General features: G+C 39.5%; 1 protein-coding gene across 2 annotated transcripts in view; it reads left to right on the top strand.

Moving 5' to 3' along the window:
- The first annotated feature begins 669 nt into the window (after positions 1-669).
- The window catches only part of dtnbp1a (dystrobrevin binding protein 1a), a 105,888-nt gene continuing 89,628 nt past the window's right edge, over positions 670-16,929 (top strand). Inside the window, exons 1-4 of one of the 2 annotated variants that reach the window (XM_088601176.1) lie at positions 670-931; positions 2,430-2,483; positions 3,841-3,891; positions 16,364-16,424. In XM_088601176.1, coding sequence (XP_088457302.1) covers positions 876-931; positions 2,430-2,483; positions 3,841-3,891; positions 16,364-16,424 — 222 coding nt within the window. In that variant the 5' untranslated portion in view covers positions 670-875. The remainder of the gene's footprint in view (positions 932-2,429; positions 2,484-3,840; positions 3,892-16,363; positions 16,425-16,929) is intronic. The other variant, XM_088601175.1, reaches the window with a different exon arrangement.

Genomic DNA, 16,929 nt, shown 5'->3' with positions numbered 1-16,929 from the left:
GAAAACAATCACATATGCAATAGCCGACTATAAAAACTCCCAACACGAGATTTAGGACAGTCCATTTTTCACAAATGAATATAAAAAGTTAATATTTTCAGTACGAATGTGGAAAGGCTTTGTAAGCTTGTTACACCAGTTACAAACTGTTGAACACGGTTTTTCTTTTTTTCAGACAATGTTACAGAAACACACAGTAGTGAAACTAAGTTTCACTCCGGTGGGCATACCATTTTTGGAATACTGAAAACTGGTTTGAAATGCACTGAATTGTTGTTTTATCTTGTTTCACCTTAGGCTGAATCCTGCCAATTCTTAATTAGCTCATCTGTCCACCACCAGCCTCAAAATCACACAGGAGAATTTCTCTGTGTGGGAATTAGCAGAATCATACTGGGAGGCATATCACAAAATAGAACGACCTAAAAAACACTTTTTCCTTCGCTCCTATTATTTGTTAAAGGAGAAGGTACTACGACGATATTGCTTTAGAGTCCTTTTCCACTTAGGATACTTCCAAGTAAATGTCAATTGTGTAAATTTCTATTTACATAAAAGATAAACGTTGATATACAACAAGCAGGGAAAACAGAAATAGCACCACGATATTTCACTAATACAGCGGTGACAACACGCTGACGTCATTGGTTGATGCTGACACGTGAAGGAAGCAGGAAGTAGACGGCGGGAGGTCAGGATGGTGCTGCAGGACGATCGGGGGGAGGACTAGTAAATCTGCAGTCTGTCAATATGGACTTATTTTGAAGTCTGAGACGGGACATCTGAGACAGCTTTAGCCGCGTCACAGAGCATCGAAACTGACATGACTTCAGGAATCTTACCGACAGTATAATAATAAAATTGAGAAATTGAAGATGTTTGAGAATTTTAGAGAGAGGTTGCAGAACGTGCAGCAAGACTTCACCACAGGGTTTGTGTTTCAGTTGTTGAGTATTACAAAGTACTGTACTTTTTTTACTCTGTCAGCGTTGTTAAAAGGAATGAAATGTTCGACTTTCATTTAAGCAATGAAAGACAGCAGAAGAAACAAAAGTATTGTAAAATCGTAAATAACCTTTCAAAACGTGCGTTCTTTTCCATGCTCAGTAGCATTCCATTTTCTTACTAAAAACGTATAAGGGGAAATATTTCAAGGGAAAAAAAGAGGAGGTTGACTGCTGTTTTTATTTATGGGGAAACGATAACCTTAAACTACAACACTCGTGTTACGTACTGTATGTTCTGAAACTTCCTATGTTAGAAACTTCGGTTGTACTAAAGTTAGTTTCGAGCTAATTTTATTAGATGTATTGGAGATGTTTGCTAAACAAGTCATAACTCAAACAGATGAGGGAATTTTTACATTTGTTGCGGAAAACGGCAAGTGAATGGTTTTGCATTTGTTGCACAATATCTAAAATCACTTGCATCTGGCTGTCATGTGATGTGCGGGTGAAAGTGCTTTGCACAGTTTTCTAATTACACGTGACCCGACACTGCAAGGACATCGGATGCTTTTGAGCCCGGAAGTGTTGTAATGTCAAATCTGAATAGTTTCTGACGAATGATACTATTTAACAATCGTAGCGTGCAGCACAGATACCGCTGAGCTACCGAGATACTGTACGGTGTTGTATATGGAATACGGTACAAAGTATTATATAGACTGTAACAACGCATTTCAAAAGTTTTCTGATAGTTGAGTCGCAAGATTAAATTTAACATCTCTGATAATCTGTTAAAGCACAACCCCCCCCCCGGTTCACAGAATTACACTAAAATAATTTGTGTGACTGTGTCTATGTTTTATAAAATGTGGCCTCCTTGAAGCGTTCCCTTAATTCACTTGATCAGCTTGATCTCAGTGTGCAGCGGGGCTGCTGTGTGTCTCCCAGGTGGTGGCTGAACCTCAGTGGTATTTGTGATCCTTTGATATAAAAAAGTGCTATGTAAAGACAATTAATCTTATTGAAACAATTCCAAAAATAACCTCCCCCCAATATATTTTAATTGCATTTTGGAAACTTGTACCTTCTCCTTACTGTAAAATGATGTTTTTAGTATCCAGTTTTAAGCCTGGTGGGGGGAAAGACAATGTTTTCTGTTTTACAATGAATTCTAAATGAAGAGGAAATTTGTTTGGTTAAAATTATTTGATGGAATTTCTTCAGTTATTATAAATTACCCTATTGAAATCAAAGCATGAAGTCTTTGCTGGCTGGGTTAATAAGTTCAATGCAAACTTAATGATTAACAGTAGATGTAATTCTGTGTGTGGATAAACAACATCTTTTACAGAATATTCATTTATTTATTTTGCATATCTCATCTCTTCAGATATGTTCCTTCTTTTTAAGAATAAACTGCATTTAAATCACATGAGAATGAATCCTGTTGTTTCTGTGTCCTCTTGCTCTGCTCTGTTTCAGGATCAAGACCTTGAGTGATAAGTCGAAGGAGGCAAAAATCAAGAAGAAACAGAGGTAATAAATGTGATATTTGGTGTGTTCTGTGCAGGTGTGCTGCCAATTAAAGGCGGCCGTCTAAAACAACCCCTGCTGTGTTTGTTGAAGTGAATTTACACTCTTTTAAAGAGTCGAGGCCATAAGGTGAAGAGGAGGCCATCTTACAAGTCCAATATCAATTCTTTTTTTTTCCTGACATGCAAAAGCTTAACCAGTTTGGGGAAAGTTCAGTAGGCTGATTCTTGAAAGTGATAATTAGTTTCATTTAACAGGACAAGCACCGTGTTGTAGGCTATAGCCTCATAGTTGCAGTTAATTATGGTTGCTGTGTTTGTAAAGAGGTGGTTGTCTGTTCAGGGACATCAAAATACACTCACTCCTCCTTGTGCCGCAGATCCAAAAGGACGGTGGTCATGCAGTTAGTTCCCCCTTTTTTACTGTCATGTTAGGATTTTTTTTTTTTTTTGCTCTGGCTTTCCTCCCCATGAATGGAGTTGGTTGGGTTTGCTGTGTGAAAGTTAGTGGCTGAGCACGACGCACTGTAGCTATCAGGAAATCACTGAAGCAGAATGAAAAGAAGGTAATCTAGAAAAGATGTTGCCATCTTGTTTTCTTAATGTCTGTTTAGTAATATACAGTGGTAGATAAGTACTGTTGTTCTTGCAAGTGCAGTTTTATATTTTTGTAATATTACCCTGAGTCCCTTAGGGCGGGAGAGTGCTTACCTATTAAGATCTGCAAAGTAGCACACTTTGATTCAGAAACAGTTTGTTCTGCTTCTGAGCTCTTTTCCCTGGGTGTTATGTGATTTATATTTCTGAGCTTGTTATATTCATGCTGACTCCCATAAAAGAACAATGGAATGGATACTGCAAAGCCCATTTGTCCATTTTTTAGTATTGTACTGTATTGTATTGCTGCATCATTATGTAGCAGATTTCTGCAGGACAGTTGTACTTTGTAAGCATCTTGGAAGGGAAAAGTGTGGTACCCAAATGCTGTCCTCCATTAGTGTAACATGTTTTGTTACAATCCAATCTAACTACAATTCTTTGTGACCATATGTATAACATTAATTGAATGAATGAAATAATTTGTATAAAGGTATTACAGAGGAAGAAATTTAGACAAATCCATAGGTGCACATAGCCTCTTAGTACATTAAACATAAGAGTGAGTGCATGAGCCCTGTATTTTGAGAGCAAATGATAAAAATGCTCGTCTTGGTACGAACTTGGTTCTTCTTTTATAAGAGGCTGCTGTATTCTTGTCATTCATGTTTTGAGAAAGGGAGACTCGGGCAGATTTCATTTTTATTTATCTTTTCTCCAGCTTAGTGGTTTTCAGTCTAATCCATCTTCTTCTGTTCCTGCAGGACTGTGGATCAGCTGCCTCTCTTCTCCGCTGGAACAGAGCTTTTAAACCGGTATGTGGTTCAGTGCAAAGTGCCTGTGTTTAGGTATGGGCCTTGGGAAAAGTTAGATATTTAAGATAATGGTGGACAGGTTAAAAATCTAGTGTGTTAGAATGACTAACACTTTCGTTTTGTAATAACCCCAGTGGTGCCTCCGTTCCCTGTAAAAGTTTAGCTACCCAACATTGTTGAAGCAATGTTCACAAAATCACAACTTGAGAAACTTGAACAATTAATTTCTATCACATAATAACTGTTTACAGACATATTCCTGATATTTATGATATGTTCCTGATATATTTCACACCATTTTCTGATGGTCCTTATTATTCTTGAAAGTTTGTATATGATTGGATTGATTTTTCTTTTTTTCGTCACATTTATAGTGAAGCGATGCAATAAAGAAGTAGTGTGCTGTTAACCCAGAGGTGCAGTATGTTCTCAAAAAAGTGACCTATTCTTTGACACTTTTTAAAGTTTCTGGCAAGTAACTGCACGAATCTGTAGCACGTATCTGTACCACGTAATTGTGGTATTTTAATTTTAAAAGTGCTGTATTTTTTCACCACATAAGAATGAAAAAACCCAGAACAAATATTAACATTACGTGCTTCATGACTGAATGACTAACTGAACCACAGCTCCATTTTCAAAGAAACACTTTAGTACTGGAGGATTGAGAAATCTCAATTTGCTTCTTTAAAAAAAAAAAAAAAAAAAATCTGAGCAGACCTCACATAATTGTATTGGAATAATTAATAAGCGTGGAAGGTGAGCTATCAGAGGCATTGAATGCTGCCAGTAGAAAACAGTAAACCCTTAGTTTAAAGGAATTTGGATTTAATGGACAAAATCTGCTGAAGGGGGAATTCGGTCTGTAAAATCAGAAATACATGCAAAATCAGGGAAATGCACAAATAATAAATCAAGGTAAAAGTAAATACTAAATATGTGTAAAATTAAGGAATATCAACAGTGCCCTAATAGGTTAGAAGAATTTCATATGATGGGTGGTATTTGTTTGGTATGCTTTAGCAAAGTTTATATGGTACTTTTTTTTTACACGTTAAGAGCTTATATATAGTGTGTTTTTGGGCTGAAGACATGTCATTTGTGATTAAACAGGCTTACAGCAATAATGGACACCCTTTTCCCCCTATGAATCCATTAAAACAAGGGTTTACTGTATAGGAAACATGGGGGAAAAAGCAGGCAATACAGCTCTTGTCATGCTCCTGTTGAAACGTATTCCATCTCTGAGCACTATAGATACTATCACCATTCTCTGATCTATAGGACATGGAAGCTTTTGAACTTTTTTCACAGCCTGTTTAGTCGAGCTTTGTTAGTGTCATGGACCTTACACACTCCCAGAGGAATTCAGTTCAGATCTGAATACTGCAGCGGTGCACATGACTGCCGATTCAGAGACTCGTGGCTAAGAATTTGAGTTAATGTGCTCTTCATTGTGCTTATTTCTAGTGACAGGAGGCAAAAAGAGCATATCTCAAGGCTTTTTATGTTGGACTGGCAGTGTGCCACCTAAATGTTTTTTATTGTGAGTTCTGAATAATTTCCATTCATTGTCAGCCCAGCAGAATATAATCTGTTGTGGGTAGGCTAAAAAAGTGAGTATTTGCAAACCAGTGAATATTTTGAGAGCAGATTTTGTATGGTCTGGTATATGACAGATGGATACTTATAAGGAGCATGCTTTGTCTTTCACAGAAATCCAATTCAGTTACAGTACTGAAATCTGAAATTGAACATTTACAGCACAGGTTTGCAGATGTACAGTAACACCACAAGCACTGGTGTTCCTTTTACTACAAAGGGAGACAGCAGTGTCTGCCTAATTAAAAGGTATACGACATGTTTATCAAGCTGTTAATTTACATAACATCGCTTGATTTAATCTACAGCTATACTGTATGTAGAATTGTTTAATGGGAGTTAAAGAGTTTGAAGGAGGTTTATGTTAAACTGTAACTAATTTTAATATGTAAGGGTTCAGGAGAGGCTGCTACAGTCAGGTTTAAATAGTAAAACAGGATTGTTCAGAGGAAAATGCATCCTGCCTAAGATAAGTAGGTGCTGTGGATTCTTAAGATGTTATCAATTAATAATGTAATATTGTAATGTAATATTTTTTCTTAGTCCTCGATCATCCATCCTATAACTGACACCTATGAACTATGCAAAAATGGGTGTTTCAAAGCAAAGCCTTTGAAATGATAGGCATGAACTGATCTTATTCCAGGTAAAATCAGTGCACTTTAAGCAAGATATTTGTTCAGAGTTGCCTTCCGAAGTCATTCTGGAGAGGATGCTAATTGTTAATTACAGATGCAGTGTAGTGGCTGAAGAGACTAATTTCCATACAACACTGAATGTGTTCTCAATCACGGGGAAATAATTATTCATAATTTATCGGCACCTGATGAATCTGTTCTTACTGTGTGCTTTTCTCCATGACCCAAAATGTTTTTTCACATTTAAAATCTTTGTTCAGTTGCTTGGCCGGGCAGGGGGGATTGCTGCTGTTGTTTTTTATTTAAATGTTAAAATGCTGGTATGAACCTAATTGTTAAGGGCATCTGTAGAGCTTAAGAATTTGCAGTCTTGTTAACAGGGAGCTAGTAGCACTTCAGGAATGGTTCAAGTCTTTTGCAAAACAAAATAGCAAGTGTTTAATTCAGTATAACCCTCATCTTCTCCTTCTGCCGGTGGAAGAATATTACAAATCTGCAAAGACGCATCTCTCCCTGGTGAATTGATTAAAAGTGTTCAAGGCTGGGGTAGTTTGAGGATTAACATTTTATATCCTACACAAAAATCTGAAATACTTTCACATACAAAATAAGATCTGCTGTTTCCTGGTCAGACGCAAAACTCGAGTAACAGTGTTGGTGTTGGCTCAGAGCGGAGTTTTCAAAGGAGAGCATTCATTTCATTATATTAATTCAACACCTGGAAACAACAAATAGCAAGTGTTGGCACCTGGCAGGACCTCAGTGGAGAGCGGTTTGGTCTAGTTCAGGTTGCAGGCTCTTGTACGGATTCTTAAAATAATTATTATTTTTTTCTTTAAATTTAGAATCTACTTGATTTGTTACTGAAGGTCTGTGCAAATTAAAGGGGAACTACAATGCCGTTTTTATATTTCAGGCTTATACCCCCAAATTACATCACAAAATAGACGTAATTTCCATGTTTACACAGCGCCATATCCTGCGATTCAGAACTAGCAGCCTTATTACATGGTAAACAAGCAGGCTTATGAATACACCTCTTTTAATCCCATAGAAATATTGCTCTTGACTTTGAGATGGTTTTGCCAATAAATGGAACTTTATTCCATTTATATCTGCATTTAGGTCACGTTGGAAACTTTCTGTAGTGAAATATCTGCTGCACAACTTGTACTTATTTGCTTGTGCATCACATTACATTCGTCTCTGAGGGGACTAGTGAGCCACTTGTCCTCTCTTGCAATTCTCCCAAACTCTCGCTCTCAGACATTTGCGAGTCAAGGGTGAATGGTGAATACGGAGCGTCACCATGGTGAATACGGAGCGCTTTCACAAAGTTCATGCTTTTGTGATGAATTCGGAATTTGTCAAATTTTGCGATGCTGTCAATTGATTTATTTTGTTGCCCAGATTTAATAACTGGTCTGAGAAATCGGGATTGCAGTTCCCCTCTAAGCCATCCACCTCTTGTCTCACTGTGAGGCCACAGAGCTGCCGGAGGACAGAGGCACTGAGTACACCACAAACTGCTCCGCTAGGAGACCCTGGCTGTCATTCTGACATGGTCTCAGCCAATTGTGTGGTGTCCTGTGGGAATTCACCTCTGGGTAGCAACACGCCTCAGATTTCGCACACCAAGCAGCCCCCTTAATATTATTTGAAACCTATCGCATCTTTCTGTGTGAATGTGTTCAAGCAGATGGTAGCTCACATACAGATTCTGCAGCTTGTAAAACAGAAAATGGGATTAATCGTTATGGAGTTCCTATCTGTTTCTCTGAGCCTCTGTAATCTGCAGTTAGAAGACTAGTGTGACCTCTCACCCATGCAGTCATCGCTACACCTGCAGGCCAGTTTCACCTTCATCGGCTCTGTGTCATCGAACTCTGGTTCAATGACTGATTTGTTCCTTTTCTGACCAAATAGAGCAACGATCATGTCTTCCTTTGGAGACCCAAGCTAAAAACCCTCAGGTCTGCCCCAGCTGAAATGAGAGACATTGGTGCTCTCCTGTTCATGGCTCATACACTTTTGATTGAGTGATGTTCACATCTGATCTTGGAGGGACAGTCCAGGATATTTTATAGGTGACTTTACCAATAAATACTTACAACCTGTCATTATGAGTCCAGTGTAATGAAAACCAGAAAACATGGTGTCTCATCGTGGCCAGAGGTAAAGATCAATGTCTTAGCCTTTTAGCAAGGTGAACAGCATGTGACCCTTAAACAACCAATTGAGGCAGTCGGATATATAGCTGTTTGATTAGTTAAGCAAAATCTGTGCCTTGGTTTTGGAGGTTTTCTTGATTAATTATAGATTGCCACAGCCTCTCAGGTAATATTTCTTGGCTTCTTTGTGATTTGTAAAGTTAATACAAACTTGCTCAGTTTGTTTGTACCCCTACACATAACAAAGGACACACCTTAGATCTAATTATTGCAAATGACTCCTTTGTCTCCCACTGCTCCCCCCTTGATCTAGGCCTCTCTGACCACTTAGCCATTCTCTTCAATCTGGAATTACCTGTTTCTAACACTTCCCCCTCACGCTCTGTAAATTTCCGCAACTGGCGATCAATTGATCACCCAAGGTTTGCAAATTCTGTTCTGTCCTCCTTATCCTGTTTCTCTTCCTCTGACCCTCTAGAGGACAAAATACAGTTACTTGACAATGCTCTTTTATCTACCCTCGACACCTTTGCTCCTTTAAAAACTCGAACCATCTCCTTCTCTCGCCCTGCCCCCTGGTACAATGACCATCTGCGTTTCATGAAGGCAGCCTCTCGCAAACTTGAGCGTAGGTGGCGTCTTTCCGGCCTAAATGTACATTATCAGGCCTGGAGAGATTACTTATCTGATTATAAGGTTACTATAGAGTCTGCTAGATCCACCTACTTCTCTCACATCATTGAAAATCACCAAAACAATCCCAGACATCTTTTCTCCACCATCAACAGACTGCTCAAGCCAAACTGCCCCACCACATTACCTGCCTCATCACAACTTTGCAACACATTCTTAGATTTCTTTAGTTCTAAGATTGACAACATCCGGCATCACATTCTCTCCACTACGGATATAATTTCCACACCTCCTCCCTCCTCATCCAACTTCTCTGGTTCCCGTCTCTCCAGCTTCTCTCTTCTTGACTCAGCATCCCTAAACAAACTAGTTACGCGCATGAAACCCACCACATCTATTTTAGATCCCATTCCCACCACTTTATTCCAGTCCTGTTTCTCTTCTCTCTGTCCCATTGTCCTCAATATAATACATGAATCCTTGAGCACCGGCATTGTACCAACGGTCCTCAAAACTGCTGCTATTACCCCAGTGCCAAAGAAGCCTAACATGGCTCTCGACAATCTTAACAACTTCCGCCCCATTTCCAACTTACCCTTTCTCTCTAAAATTCTAGAACGTGCTGTCACACTTCAGTTACATAACCACCTCATGACAAACAACCTTTTCGAACCCCTCCAATCTGGCTTCCGTCAACTTCACAGCACAGAAACCGCCCTAGTCAAAGTCACCAACGATCTCCTAATAGCTTCTGATTCTGGTTCTCTTTCCATACTCATCCTTCTTGATCTCAGTGCTGCCTTTGACACTGTTGACCATAACATCTTGCTTTCTCGTCTCGAGACTGTGTTTGGAGTCTCTGACACTGCCCTCAAATGGTTTAAGTCTTACCTCACTGATCGCTGTCACTTTGTCTCTCTCAATGGGTACAGGTCTGAAATTGGTCTTGTCAAGTCTGGTGTCCCTCAGGGCTCAATACTGGGCCCCTTGCTCTTCAGCATTTACATGTTCCCACTTGGTCAGCTTTTAAGATCACATGGCCTCAGCTTTCATTTTTACGCTGACGATACTCAAATATACATCCATACCAAACCCGACACTGATGTGGCTGTCTCTATTCTATCTAATTGCATCTCTGACATAAAAATTTGGATGACTCAAAACTTCCTTCATCTTAACTGTGACAAGACTGAAGTCATGCTTATTGGTACCCCCCATCAACTTCGTAAAGCCAGTCCTGTAACCCTGTCTGTAGATGGCTCTGTACTTGAGCTCCAATCAAAATTGAAAAACCTTGGGGTTATATTCGATTCTGGCTTAACATTCGACCCACATGTACAGCATACTGTCAAAACATCTTTTTTTCACCTTAGAAATATCGCAAGACTACGCCCTATGCTATCATTAACTGTGGCTGAAAAGCTGATCAACATATTTGTATTCTCTCGAATTGACTACTGCAATGCTCTGCTCCCTGGGGTATCTAAATCTACTCTGAACAAGCTGCAGTATGTCCAAAATTCAGCAGCCAGAATCCTGACCAGATCTAGTGCAAGTGTTCACATTACTCCTATCCTGGAGTCCTTGCACTGGCTTCCGGTCAAATTCCGCGTAGACTTTAAAATCCTCATGCTCACCTACAAGGCTTTACATGGCTTGGCACCTCAATACCTGTCTGAACTTTTATCGCCCTACTCCCCACCTCGCAACCTCCGCTCTTCAAATTCTGCCCTCCTTACTGTCCCCCAAGCCCGTCTACATTGTATGGGCGACAGGGCCTTCTCCTGCTATGCCCCCAAGCTCTGGAACTCCTTGCCCAAGGATATTAGAGAGTCACCTTCTCTAAACTCCTTCAAATCCAGACTCAAAACCCTCCTTTTCAGAAAAGCCTTTACTTAACTGGTTCCATTCTTCACCCCTCTGCTCTTCTTAATACCATCTTCCACGGTCTCCTCTATTGTTATTGTTGTATTGTTGTAATTATAATTGTGTCCTGTCTTGTGAAATTTTCTTATTTATTGTTGTAGTCTTCTTATTTATTGTTATTGTCATCCTGTAAAGCGCTTTGAGAAGCCACCTTTAAAGGCGCTATATAAAATAAAGTTTATTATTATTATTATTATAATAGACTGAGTCAGGAAGAGCACCAGGTAAGTCTTATATACAGGCATTGAAGAGTAGCCGAGCAGTGTTCTTAGAAAATATACAGTATTTTAAGAAAACTTGTACATTTGTGTTGGGGTATTCAGTGTTTTGGTAAAAATCACTCTAACATTCTTGGAAAATCAATTTTGCCTGGGGGTATTCAAATACGCTCTTCCAAAATATTGATGTTCCAGTGTATTTTTATGCTTCCAGTGCTTTTTTGATGTTCCAGTCCTACATTCAGAGTTGCTCCGGCAGCAGCTGCAGCAGTCTCTGTGCAGCATTGTATCTCTCGCTCTGTTGGAGCTCCCGGTATGTCTGAGCCTGCAGGAGATTTGTCTCTTCACGTTGCTGCCTGCCTTGGAATATAAATGGGAAAAGCTTTCAGCCCGCGGAGTTCGCTGGAATGCTGCAACCTGCCCGAGCACCCGGTTTTCATGTTGTAACCTGCCCCTGTAGTAAATCTGCACACTGATGCTTGCCTCGGAGGCAAGTCGACATGTTTCTTCTTGTCTGGACACAAGTGCTACTTGTTCATACCTGTCACATCCACCAGGCCTGTTGCTACTTGTCTGGGGACAAGTTTATTTTTAGACTCTTCTTCAATATATATTTGATTGAACAAAGTGTAAACCTGTTGTGTGGATTCAGCTGGCCAAATGTTACAGTATGTTACCACAGACTCTTGGAAATGAGTGCTACTTAGCTCTCTTTCTTATACTGTGGTGAATATCTTTGTCTGTGAATGCCTCCTTTCTCGTGTGTTGCATGGCACTGAAAAATGACAGAACTGTGACTTACCCATTATTATTTAGTCAGAAGAGTCCTTTGATTTCCCTAGTGAAAGGAGAAGCGGTTTTACTTAGAAACACCAGGATAAGGCAAGCAATAAAGTTGTAACAGGGGCTTTAGTTAGCCTGTGTTGAGTCCAGTAGTGTTTGTCTGCAAGTCAAAAGCTAAATTGACAAAATGTTAGATATGTCCTCCCCTTAACAAGTGAATGAATTTGATCCAGCTGCTTAATATGTTTTACCTTCCTTAGACATGATCAGACAAATGTGCTCTAATCATACTGAAGTGCTGGTTGATAACTGAAGTAAGAAGAGATAAAACATATTTTTTTTCTGATGTAGGACATGGATGTTTCTGTTTTTAACATTTAGAGTGAATGTTCCCAGTACTGCTCAGGGATTTCTGGGGTCTCTGCAGGTTTTTAGTCTAAATGGGCTCTTAATGACCAGAATCCGCTCATTATTAGCTTAATTAGTCTATCTTAGCAGCATCTTGCAGCTCTTAAGTTGTTGGTGCTTTGAGACTTGGACAACTTGCAGATACACTGGCCCCCCAGGACAAAGATAAAGAACACCTGCTTTAAGAGCTCGTTTTGTCATTTTTGTCATAACCTGCTGTGTAGAGCAAGTGAATGAGACCCCTCCTGAACAGTTGAAGGAGTTGTGAAATCTGGAGAAGTGCTCTTCCGTAAGTTGTAGGAAGTGTGAAGTAATGCAGTCTGTCAGTTAAGAAACTGCCTGTTAACTGTCGAGGAACAGATTTACAAATTCAATTTTTGACTCTCAGTTAATGAGCTAGGCTGTAATAACTTTACCAAAGATTTCGGAACTGAAGTAGCTGCAGCAGGGTGGTGCATGATTTATAGTAAAGCAAAGACGGTCAGCATTTCCTAATGTAATTTTCATGTTCTGTTATTTTGGCATTCATAAAGGTTTTTCTTGGCTAAAGCCTGGACCAAAAGATGTTAAGGGAATTTTTATTAACGTCTATATTTAGTAAAAATTACAAAAAATAATTAACTTCCAAACATAACAGAGACTTCTGAGTTATGGAAAAATGTCATTGCACTGTTATCAGAGTAGTCGTGATGGTATACTAGTGTGGGTTTCTGCCACTTACTGCCTATGTTAAGTTGCATAAGAACATACAAATGGCTACATACAGGAGGATCTCATTTGGCCCAACGAACTTGGTTGGCTGCTAATGTCTTCAGATCTACCTTGAACCGTGGTTACAGACACTTTGTGGTTTTATAGAGTGCCTGTATCTACCTATCATCAGAACATTTGGACTGATGTAGTATTGTATTGGTTTCTTACATTAGGCTTTTTAGTCAAGAACTGTATGAGACTGTGGTATGCATTGTTAGCAACATGCTATCTGATTGGAAAAGAGGGCCTTCATTTTTATTTCAATAGAAGGCGGAAGAGGCTGACTTTGCTTTGCTCTTTCCCTCATCCATTGCACACAGCGAGAGACTTGGACATGACAAAGCAAATGCATTGAAAGACCAGTTCAATTTTCAAGGTCCAATTTTAAATTTCCAGAGATCGTATTGCCCCTGTGGTGTATTTACAGCTTGTTGGTAGAACTGGGCGATAATTCGATAACGATAATTATCACGATATAATTTTCCTCGATATAATTTTAACAAAAGTTCGATAAATGTTCGATATATATGTTTATGCTTTGCGCATGATATGCGCATGCGCACAAAATACTGCGCTAGTGCGCGTGCGTATTGCAGACCGGGCAGCTGACAGATTTGTTTAATGTTTCTGCTGTTTGGCAGCTGTTGTGTTCCTAAAATAAAGAGTTGTTTAATTTCCCAATTAACTGTCTGGTTTCTTCAACTTTCACTCAGGAGAAAAAATGCCTTTAAACTTGGAACAAATAATGATTTGACTGACATTTATCGTGATAATTATCGATATCGACTGATATGAAAATTTTTATCGTGATAATGTTTTCGGCCTTATCGCCCAGCCCTACTTGTTGGTAAATATCAGTCCACTGAAAAAGTTGTTCAAAAAATGGCTGAAATACCATGATGTCACTGAGGCTGTTTCCATGACGTCATTGCAGCTGTGAACCCAAATGCCTCATCTGCAAGGGATTAACACAGTTTTGTGTTGATGAGTCAAGTACAGTAACATGAGAAAGTGATGTAGGATAAAAGAGAAGGGTCATGAATAAGGGTCACTTATCCACTGTAAGGACATTCATTATTTAACAAGTTTGTTTTTTATTTGGTATATTTAGCAACTCTGGGTAAACGTGCTCTTCAGAGCTCTGCTAGGTCCTTTGGTTGCTGTGTGATTTCCTTTGATGTTGCCCGCTAAGCCAAATAAATCTTTTAGCATGTGTCTTTTTAAATCTGAAAGTTTGTTTTCATAATATTCTCAGTCCATGCCCTACACATTTTTGCATTGAGTGTTTGAAGTTCTGTATAAGTATTCAGCACATGCTACTATATGTCTTGCTTCATAAGAGAGAACTGGATGTCGATGTTTTTTACAAAATGCTATATACTCTATAGGTGTTGTCTATCTGCTTTCAAATCCCCGAAAGTGCCGCCATCTCACCAGAAAGTTAACTCTTTTTGGCGTTCGACTAGCAAGCTGACTTGGAGACGGGGTAAAAGCTGACCTCTGTGCCTAGAGTTTGGATTTTTATTCTGTTTTTGTGAAGAAAAAGAGTTTGGCCAGGAGATGTCGCACAAACCCCTCAATTTTAGATCTGGCCCACCTCAGCCCTCCTACAGAAAAGAAGCTGTAGCTGCCCCTGACTGAGCCTCTGATGATCATTTTTAATTCCTCTGCAGCCACAAGGAGCCACATAAAAGTCCCTCTTCCGCTAACAAGTGCTTAACACTGAGATGGAGAATAGAGTCTGTCATGCTGTGCACAGTTGCCTGCCTCTTAAATGATTGCTGCGGCATCCATATTTTTCTGTGTGTGGATGTAGGTCATTGTTTGTTGTGGGGTTGTGCTCTTAAAACCTCCTGGGCCACTAGTATGTCTTTAAATAACTCTATCCCTGTCATATCTTGTTTTCCAGATGGGCAGGGTTAATGGATCACTGCATTAATGTAGTGTTTCATGCGTAGTCCTTGTTGATCGGGCTGTAGATGTCCCCTTAAAGCATACTGAGCATTGCAACACTATTGTAACAAAGAAAGCAAAGTCTGAATAAAAGGCCAGAGTGATAAGAAACATTATCAGATGATGCTGCTTCTTCCTGTTTCATGAAAAATGGCAGTGATAACAGCAGGCAGCTTAATCTCGAATTGCTCCTCTCGAATGTCTACCTTACTGTGGGTTAATTTATTATGATACTTTGGTAATATGGGTGTCTGGTGGTTAGGATGGTTAAGATGGCACACGCGTGAAAAAGTGTTTTTTTTTTATAAAGGCACTATCACACAAAAAGGTTTAGTTTTTTTAAGCTGATATTAATGCTGCCCTGTTCAGCTTCTGTAAAATCCTAGCATGAGAAATTCCTTTGATTGCCGAATCTCTTGCTGAAAAGCCGAAGTAATGGGCGAGGCTGGAAAAAGTGTGAAAATCTTGAAAGCTGCAAGGATACAGATAAGCAGAGTCACCTAATGAACCTCTGGAGTGGTGAGATGCTTTTTGAAGTGCATCACTGTGATGAAGAGTGGTATAACGACGAACAAACAGGACCTACTTGAATTTATATAATCCTTCACTCATTTGAGCATTTCCTTCAAACATTCCTGAGTTAATAAAACGCCAAACATCATTTCACACTGCTTTAAACGTCCATACGTTATCTTTGCTAATGCTCATGTTGCAGAATCGGCCTTATCAAAAGAATTCTCCAGATCAAATTGACGGCTCATATATCTGGAAACCTTGCTGTCCAGCATTTTTGTAATGCAGAAAATGATCAGGTTGCAGCATGACTGTGGAGAGGTTATTATCAGGCATATCTACTGATTTGTCTTTTTCAGAGTAGCTCATGAACTTTAGAAGAGAGTAAGACTCATAATTCCTGAAATATATGGCTTTAGATTTAAAAACACAGATTAGCGCTAATTTTGGACCACATACTGTAATGTAAATGTACTGTAGGTAAGCGTTTCCAGGGCTGATGCTAACTGGGATCTGTGGAAGGATCCCATGGAGTCTATTTTGTCTTTGGAACTGAACATTATTTTTCTTTTTGTGCATCACTTTCCTCCAAGCATGAGCCTAAATGAGTTGTTAATCATCTCCTCTCCTCTCCCTGGCACACCCCTCATACCACAGAAAGAGATCTGAAGACTTTCACTCTGCTGTGTAAGCTGTCAGGCCATCTGCTCCTTTTCACACTTTGAGACCCCAAGCACCTACAGTAAACCAGTGTTTCCCACATAAGATTCACATAACTCAGGTTCAGACCTGGTGATTTCTGGGAGTGCTCCTGTGAGCAAAGGCCTTTACCGCATCAGTCACAGAGGAGTCCTCTTTGTGCTTCTTTTTCTAGATATGAAGATACCTGGGTGACTCTTCACAAACGAGCCAAGGATTGTGCTAAAGCTGCAGAGGTAAGGCTTCTCCCCTAAATGCAGAATGTGCAGTATAGCTCCATATCTAAAAAACTATTTTTCTCAGCAGTGGATTTATTTATACAGCAGTGATCAAAAACCTATATAATGGCATCATCCGTCTGTGAACAGAACACCAGAGCCTGCTAGCATGGAGTGTGTGTACAGGCTTTGATTTCATGGGAGGTGGTGTCTGTTAAATGTGAATGTCAGATATAAATATGTATATAATTCCATGGTACGTTTTCATCAGACTGAAATTATTCATTATGTTTAATATCTGAATCAGTCCAGAGAAGAGCAGCAACATAGATTCCAGTGCTTACCGAACTGCCACTTTCTAGTCTTGGATATACAAGACGTCGAGGGCGTCTTGAAGGAAGTATTCCACAGTAAATCTTCAAAGGCACTACCAATGTTAACTGTATAGATATCAGAACTGATAGCAGAATTCTAAGCACAGGACACAAATGGAGACCAAAATGTATTCAAAGCTGCAATTGGA

This window comes from Lepisosteus platostomus, chromosome 12 (assembly GCF_059453375.1).
Source record: "Lepisosteus platostomus isolate fLepPlt1 chromosome 12, fLepPlt1.hap1, whole genome shotgun sequence".
In the NCBI taxonomy this organism is placed as follows: domain Eukaryota; kingdom Metazoa; phylum Chordata; class Actinopteri; order Semionotiformes; family Lepisosteidae; genus Lepisosteus; species Lepisosteus platostomus.
The sequence above is the reverse complement of the archived record's forward strand: the minus strand, read 5'-3'. Positions and strand labels throughout refer to the sequence as shown.